This window comes from Drosophila obscura, unplaced genomic scaffold (genome assembly GCF_018151105.1).
Source record: "Drosophila obscura isolate BZ-5 IFL unplaced genomic scaffold, ASM1815110v1 contig_185, whole genome shotgun sequence".
Taxonomy (NCBI): domain Eukaryota; kingdom Metazoa; phylum Arthropoda; class Insecta; order Diptera; family Drosophilidae; genus Drosophila; species Drosophila obscura.
This window is the reverse complement of record NW_024542773.1, coordinates 64,996-73,458: the sequence shown is the minus strand read 5'-3', so window position 1 is coordinate 73,458 and position 8,463 is coordinate 64,996. Positions and strand designations below refer to the sequence as shown.

The 8,463-nt window shown below is 46.8% G+C and overlaps 1 protein-coding gene across 1 annotated transcript; it reads right to left on the bottom strand.

Moving 5' to 3' along the window:
- Positions 1–439: 439 nt before the first annotated feature.
- LOC111077490 (nuclear exosome regulator NRDE2) lies at positions 440–3,664 on the bottom strand. The gene is made up of 2 exons (XM_022371787.2): positions 2,828–3,664; positions 440–2,773 (listed from the first exon to the last, which is right to left on the bottom strand). Exons 1-2 carry the CDS (start codon positions 3,584–3,586, stop codon positions 518–520), a joined length of 3,015 nt encoding a protein of 1,004 aa, XP_022227479.2. The 5' UTR covers positions 3,587–3,664; the 3' UTR covers positions 440–517.
- Positions 3,665–8,463: the final 4,799 nt, after the last annotated feature.

Below are 8,463 nucleotides of genomic sequence, written 5' to 3'. Positions count from 1 at the left end.
AGTTCTTGCCATACACTCACATAGCGTCTGAGGAAATCTCCCAGAGAATGCTCCGCCTGGAAAATATTAAGCTTTCAAATGCAAAATTGATGGTTTTTGTGCGGTATTTTGTGTAAAATTTTGACTTTAAAAACTTAGGAAAAGTTGAAAAAAAAATTATATCCTGTGTCCTTACATTTTTTATATACGTATATATGTAGGTGCATTAATTAGGTGTCGCTCAAGATATTGTTCAATAAAACGGTTCAGCTAAAATTGTTTGACAAACCCTCCGACTATTAGCTTTGGCTGGCTGTAAGATTAGACTTTAGTTATCAAATTAAAATACTAGCCAGTTCTTAACTAATTTACGTTTCTGTCGTTTATTTATTTACGTGGTGCTATCATATCAAGCAATTTCTTATTCACAAATAAAACAAATTGTGGGTACTACATTGTTCCTGAAAAGGGGATACAAATTACAGATGTACGTACGCTAGGGACACTGAAAGCACAATAATCGTCGAAAATATTGATGCTAGGAGTCTCTGAGAATGTCCAGCTCCTCAATCATGGCGTAGATGCGCAGCTGCTTCTCTATCATTACGTCCTGCAGGTGTCCCAGCTCCTGCGGAACGTACATGGCCCCATCCATGTAGAGGGCCTTGTCCCAGGGGCACTCGTCCAGGGCGGTCAGGAGGACCTCTTTGCTCCGATCAAAGCTGGTGTACTTGTCGGATAGACAGCGGAGGTAGCAGCGCCAGTAAAGTGAGTTCCGCCTGAGTATCTGGTACTGCTCGGCTTCGATCTCCGATCGATTCACATTCGTAGGTAGAAATGTCTCGAACACGTGTATCACCCGATTCCGTGCCGCTAACTGGACGGCGACATGAAGGTGAGGCGCCTGCTGACCCACAGCAGCCTCCAGTCCTCCAGATTGCTCCAAGCTAAGGACGTAGCGGCAGCGTGCAGCTAACACCAGATGGAGAACGGACAAAATGCCGCCCTTGGTGCGGATGAAGCGGGCCCGCTGCTTGTACCAGGGCAGCTTGTCAAAGGTGGCCCAGCGTCCGAGCAGGGCCATATTGCGCGGGAACTCTTCCAGTCCTTGCTCCAGCAGCTGCACCAGTTGCCTGCTGCTTCTTACAGTTGGCTTACTTGGCTCCGACAAGTCTTTGGCTACCACAGAGTTTGGCACCTGCAGGATTACCATGTGCAACTCCAGCAGCTGCTCGCGCAGGAACCGAATTCGCTCGCTGGTCTGGCCTTTGTCTCGGCTCAAGTGGTCCTTTAGAAGAGCGTGAAGCAGCTGATCGGCTTCGTCGGCACGGCTCAACAGGCAAAGGGTTAGGCAGTGGCAGCGCAGCCCGAGCAGCAGCTTGTTGGACGTAAAGAACTCCTCCAGAGCCATTGTCGGGGCCGCGGAGGTGAGTAGTTCAAGCTCCGTCTGGATTACCTTCATGCTGTTCTGAAGGGCTGCGGATTTATCGGCGGTCTCTTCCGGGTTGAGAGGTGCATGCTTTTGCAGGCATACGCACACGAGCATTTCCAGGGCATCCCTCCCATGATTGCGCGAGATCAGCATCTCGGCGTAGGTAACGTAGACGTGCATGAGATCTGGATTGACGAGGCTCTCTTCGGAGCTCCTCTGCCAGTCGACTACGTGCCGGAACACGTTAAACGCTGGCGCCGGATCGCTGTCCCACTCCAGAGCCTCGAACTCGAACATGGCCAGCTCCGTGAAGAAACGGGCGACCTCACGATTCTCCTCCTGGCGCAGCAGCTGTCGGATGCGGTGGCGGGCCTCCTTCAGGTACTCTTCGGTTAGCTTTTGCATGAGCTTGCGAATGACCAGGAGGAGCCGCTTAAAGCGAAACCACAGCAGAATGAAAATCCTGCGTGAGTTCTCTTCGTGGGCAAAGGCCTCGCTGCACTTGAGAAGCAGGCCGGAGACGGTATCCTCGTAGAGGTCGCTGCCCAAGAAATGCGGCATAAAGCTGGGCGTCACACTCATTTCGCGAGCCAGGTTGAGCAAGGCCACCGAGAAGTTACCGGCGTACTTGGCGGAAGAGATGTACGTATGACGATCTGCCAGCACGGCCAGCATCATCTCGACCGCTTCCGACTCGCCAATCTGTTTGATGCGCGTGCACAGGCGATCCGCAAGACAGTGGCTGCGCACGACGGGAATCTTGGTCACCTGCACGATCAGCAAATATAGATGCAGGCGATTGCATTGCGACTTTAGCGGGTAGACATACGAGCAGACGTCCGCGCTGAACACCAGCCGCTCCGTATCGATCCCGTCATCTGTGCCGGAGCTACTACCCAGGGCAGGGTAGGGCAGATAGCAGTACGCCTGACGGAGCAGCTCTACGCGCGTCCATATCTCCGGGAGCGGCATGCCAGACTCCAGTACCACCTCCTCGAATTCAATGAGTGTATTCTCGCGTCCTGCCTCCGCCACCAGGCAGTCCACCTCCAGCCCCATCACATTCATTTCCAGGGCCATCTTGAGCATGGCGAACATCCGGTTGCTGTGGCCCATCTGGCGCAGGAAGAGTGCACAGTTGTGGAACAATTTGAGCATTATGGGGTCTGTGTCGAGAGTGTCAAACTTATTGGTGGTGTCCGTGTGGCCAAGGTGCATGCGTCGCATGCTGTTTTCGTAGATGCGCATCACATCATTCGCATTGCATCTGGCCATGGTACCCTGGGTGGCCATGATCAGGGCCGTCCACAGTGTGTACTCGAAGGGATTCCGTTGAAGCAATTGCTCGATTAACAGAGCGACCTAAAATAAAAGAATTACAATTAGTCTACAGCTGATTGCCAAGACGCTGCTCACCTGACTGGCCGGATAGGTGGCAGAGGCCGTCTCGATGTACAGCTGGAGAACCTCCTCGTTGGAGGGATGCTGCTCGAGGGCCAGTTTCAGCGAGTGCAGCTGCTGCTCGGAGACAGCCAGACGATTGGCCCTATCCGGATTACGGCCCAGGAGCTTGTGTTGCCGTATCCAGTGCTCCAATTGCTGCGGTTCCCTGGCTACCAGCACCCTGCACTCATTGAGCTCCGTCCGCAAATCGTCAATCTCCTCCGGCGTCACTTTGCTCTCTCTCGCGACATTTTTGCCATAGCGGCAGCTCTTCCAATCCACCTTCCGATGATGCACAAACCCGTTAAAGTTCTGACTGCCATCCCTGAGCCGTCCAAGCTTTGGTTTGTAGCGGGGTCGGGAGGGGCGAGCCAGGCTCTTGATCGTCAGGTAGCTGGGATTGTTCCGCTTGTCCACGTAGAAGCCGTCGCTGGCATCGAACTCCAGTCGGCGTAAGGGAATTGTTTCTCTCTGTTCCGGAGGCTTTGGGCTGACCTCTCTCGAGGTGTCCTCATCCTCGCTGGAGGTATCTGGCGGTGGGCTGTGCGATGCAGTTTTTTCGGCAGCTATCGTCTGATTGCCCAGATCGAAACTTATGTTGGTTTTCCAGCCCTCCGCTGTGGCTTTGTATCCGTCTGAGAATGCAGCCGCCGCCTGTGTGGTTTCTTCAGTCTTTGTTTCTTTGACGGCTGGAGGTGGCTTGGCTCCGCCATAAGCGGGAAACAGTGACATACTCAGTGAATTGGAATTGCTAAATAATAAATAGAATAAAGTAAATAGTGGCGGCAAAAAAAAACAGCTGGAGAACAGTGTGACCGCGGATCTATCTATAAAATACACCCGTCTGACCCACAGAAATATACCGAAATACATATGCCCTCTCAGATTACCAATATATCGTAAATATACCGAGAAAAATCATATTCCTCAATTTTGATATTCGATTTAATATTACAAGCTAGTTAGGACTTTCACCACTAAAAATATAATTTTATCCGTCTAATGAATCAATTTTCTACAAGATTGGCTCATATTAATAATTTGTTTTTACTGCATTATTACTAAAATAAGGCTTAAGCAAAGAAGGTCAACAAAAATTTCCTTTTTCACATTGTAACTACACGGTAACTACACATATCGACAATATGTTTATGGAGTTTATACATTTTGTATACCCAATCTTCTTTAATTAATGTTAAAATTCTGTTTTACAACTAACTATTCATGCACATATGTAGCAAGATTCCCATATATATATATATATGTCTCGAACCCGATTCATATTCTTGGTATCTGCAGGAATACAATAGCTTGCTAAATTCGTTGAGACAGCTTTAAAATTGGGAGACTATTTTTGCATACATACTAAATATACAAAAAAAATTCATTAGATCGGTCATTGCAAACATTGGAGCTAGGATGACAAATATTTCATCAATCTCCTTTTGCTGAATAAACCAAAAAATTCAAATTCAAATTTTACGTTGAAAACGTTTCACTCGCACACATATGTATCTATTTTTGAAGTTCCATGGGAAAAATAATGGAAAGAGCATACATATTTATTTTCGTATTTTTTTTAAAATTCTTCTGTGCATATTTTTTGTATTAAAGTTTCATAATTTGATGTGGACACAGTAATGGATCATATACAATGTATATTATACATACATATGTATGTTGCGTCGTGTTTCTGTCCTGCCCGTTAGGAACCCGAAACCCAAGGAATGCAAAGACCATAAATGCAGACTCAGCATTCCCGAACAACCGAGCGTCGAGCAAAAGGCAGGGCTCAAGAATATTTCGTTATGAAGAATAAAATCACTCTTCAACAGAACTCCAATGTGTGGAGTTGGAGCTTGTGTCAAATTAATACAAAAAATAAGAACCAACAAAGTGAAAAATCTAATCCTATAAATGAAATACAAAACAATAAAATGATCAGCAGAGTGCAGAGCGAATTAACAGCAATTAAATTCAGTTAAAATTGGTGCCAAAAAACAAGAAGAAAAAGTTCAAAATCTGCAAATGACAGAAAGGTATGTAAGTATGTGCGATTGACCGCATGGTTCAGTGCAAACAGCAATAACAATTAACTCAGTGCGAAGGACAGATCAAGCTAAGCGATTATTAGTAAAAGATACTACTCTAAGTTCCTAGAAAACCTCGTGTTGAGCGAAATCGTGTAAAGCGAAGTATGGATTCCATATCTAATTTAAAATCCATATCAGTCATTTCCCATAGTTGAGTGGCTTTTAAGGATTTTGCAATCGTGCAGGAACGAGGTTTTCAGCGTGTTAAAAGGGGCAAAGGAGCAAATTTAAAACCGTGTAAGACCGAGTTCGTGTTAAGCGAATGTATGAGTGTGTGAATGTATTAAACGGAAAACATAAAAAATGGTAGTGAGAGAATATGTACAAAGGACCAATTAGTTTAGTGATCTTAAATTAAATCGATAGTAAAAAAAATATATGTATATGTATTTACAGTACATTGTACGTTTTACATACATATGTATGTACATATTTGAATAAACGCCAGTGAATTATGTTACATAGGGCGAACCATGCAACCAACGGTTCGAGCGGGGTTCCAGGCCAAGCGATCGACAGAAGCGACGAACCAGCTCGTTCGAACGCTTAAGCGGGCCATCCACGATAGAATTTGTTCGGCAAGCATGTTGGGTTCGAATCGTTGGTGGTAGTGTTCGGGTCGTAATTTCGAGTTCGATGTTGTGTTCGAAGAGAATAGAAATTATTCTATCTTCGTTGTGTTCGTGCCAACATGTTCGTCCATGGATGGCAACTTTGGCACAAACATCATTTGTAAACATTTTTGCTTGAGTGAACAACTTCATTTAAAATGTAAAAACAATTTTTGCAGAATTTATAGATTATTATAAATTAGATTTAGATTTATTATAAGTTTATTTATTTATATTGCCATTAAGGCAATTACTGTCTCGGTGTCCGCTGACATGTTGACTCGTTGACAAATGTAAACAAAATGATGTTTGCGAGAAATGTTCGCACTCGTTGGTGGGCAAATGAAATTCATAATAGACAACATGTTTTCCAACAAATTCTATAGTGGATGGCCCGCTTTAGTCGATCGCGGCAGCCATATTCGTCGTCGAACACCATACCGCTCGATCAGACACGCTGGATACGGTTGCGACTGCGGTTGGTTCGGCTCATTTGCAGCATGTCTCACACAACTACACATACAAGCACATAAAGATAAACAGCGCTGAAAGAAAAGAATAATATATGAAAATAGGCAAAACAAAAACTTAATGATTCGAACCAAAAAAAAAAAACGACCACCAATTTTATTGATCTGCTCCTTATTTTAATATATGAAACTAATGTCAATATTCCATGATAGGTAAAACGGAACCAACTAATTACGGAAAAACATACAGCGAAGAAAACAACCCACACCACACACAAATAACAAGCATTTTATCGCCACACAAAAGGAATATAAACGTAAGTATACCATAAAAATTTAATCGGAAATTAATAATACACATACAATTATTTACAAGTTAATAAGTGCATAATTCATTTTTAGGTTAGGTTAGGTTTATAGGGCTGCTCGACTGAAGTCGAGGTCACTCGGAGGCAAGTCTGCCCATTGTGATGCCCACACTCGTCACGGGATATTGTCCGGTGCCTAGGGAGGTTTCGCGAACCATCCCGAGGCCTCTATAAAGAGCACCAGTTTCTCTAGAGGCATGTTTGCCAGGCTGTCCAGATCTTCGTAGAAGGCGCCACCGAGTATTCGGTGACGTCTCCCCATGAGTGCAGGACAGTTGCAGAGAAGGTGCTGGATGCTCTCTATTTCCTCCTCGTCCCCGCAGCTGCGGCAGAAGTCATGGTGGGGCAGTCTGTACCTTGTGGCCATGCGGCCGATGACACAGTGCCCCGTTATAACTCCCGTCAGTGTTCGCACCCGACTCTTCCTGAAGCTTAGGAGAGTCTTGGTGCGTTTAAGGTCGTAGTGGGGCCAGAGCGAGCGAGAGATCTCACAGTTTGGTGTGGTGTTCCACCTCCTGTCCGATCTCGTTCTGGCTCGGCCCATCATCTGCGAGATGATGTCTCGTAGTGGTCTCCTTATGTCGCTGACTGCGTCCGCCATTGGCTTGGCCGATCCATTTCTGGCACACTCGTCCGCACTCTCGTTGCCCGCTATGTCGGTGTGACCCGGAACCCACGTGAGTGTGATTGAGTGCGCGCTGATCTGGTTTAGTGCGTCCACCGTATCACGTACGAGTCTGCTTGTGGTCTTGCAGGATACCAGGGCTTTGATGGCAGCTTGACTGTCAACGCAGATTGCTATGTTCCTCGGAGGTATCTCCAAGGTGTATACCAACTTTGCCGCTTGCCATACTGCATATATCTCCGCCTGGAATACACTGCACCAGTCTGGTAGTCTTAGGGATATGTTGGTTGCTAGTTCTTCGGAGAAGATTCCAGCTCCTGTCCCTTCGGCCGTCTTTGACCCGTCGGTGAAAATGGAGAGCTCGTTCTGCCCCAGGACAGTGTTACTCTTCCATTCCTCCCTATCCGGTATGTGTCCTTTAAAGTTTCTTTTCCATGAGAACTCTGAGACACAGTAGTCACTCCACCTGGCCGTTCCACTATCTTCCATACGGAGTATAGTGGCGTGGCCATAAGGCGATGGCTTGAAGAACTGCGCGGCTAATAGCCTAGCGGCACTTGTCTCAGCCTTGCACTTAAGATGAAGGTCTATCGGTTCCAGGCCTAACATGGTGTCCAGAGCTGCCTGTGGGGTGGATTTGAGAGATCCGGTGACCCCAAGGCATGCTGTCCGTTGGACTTTACGGAGGTTCTCCAGGTGGGATTTGGTGTTAACCGCTTCCCACCATACCATGCCTCCGTATGTCAGGATGGGTCTTATTACCGCTGTATACATCCATTGGATGATGTGCGGCTGTAAGCCCCATGTTCGTCCAAAAGTCTTCCTACAGGTGTAGAAAGCTGCCATTGCCTTTTTCTTCCTTTCCTCCGTGTTTCTCTTCCAGGAGAGTTTGGAGTCAAGGATGACACCAAGATACTTGGCTTCGCTCGATAGCTCGAGTGTCGTTCCACCGATTGCTGGTAGTTTGAAACTCGGTATCTTATATCTTCGTGAGAACAGCACCAGTTCTGTTTTTTGAGGATTGACCCCCAAACCGTTCTGGTGTGCCCAGCTGGCGGTAGTGGCCAGTGCAGATTCCAGAAGGTCACTGATTGTGGGCAGAAATTTACCCGTTACCAGTATTACTAAATCGTCTGCATAGGCCGTAACCTTATATCCGCTCCTCCCCAGCTGAAGAAGGAGGTCGTTGAGGACCAGGTTCCACAGTAGAGGGGATATAACTCCCCCTTGCGGAGTACCTCGTGTGACCGTCTTTCTTGACGAGGAGGAGCCTAGATTGGCGCTTATCGTTCTGCTTCTGAGAACACTGTCTAGCCATCCGGTTACCATCGGGTGTGTGCCAATCTTGGCCAGTGCGGCCGTTATTGACTCGATCCTGACGTTGTTGAAGGCCCCTTCTATATCTAGAAAGGCCGCCAAGGCATATTCCTTATAGCTTAGAC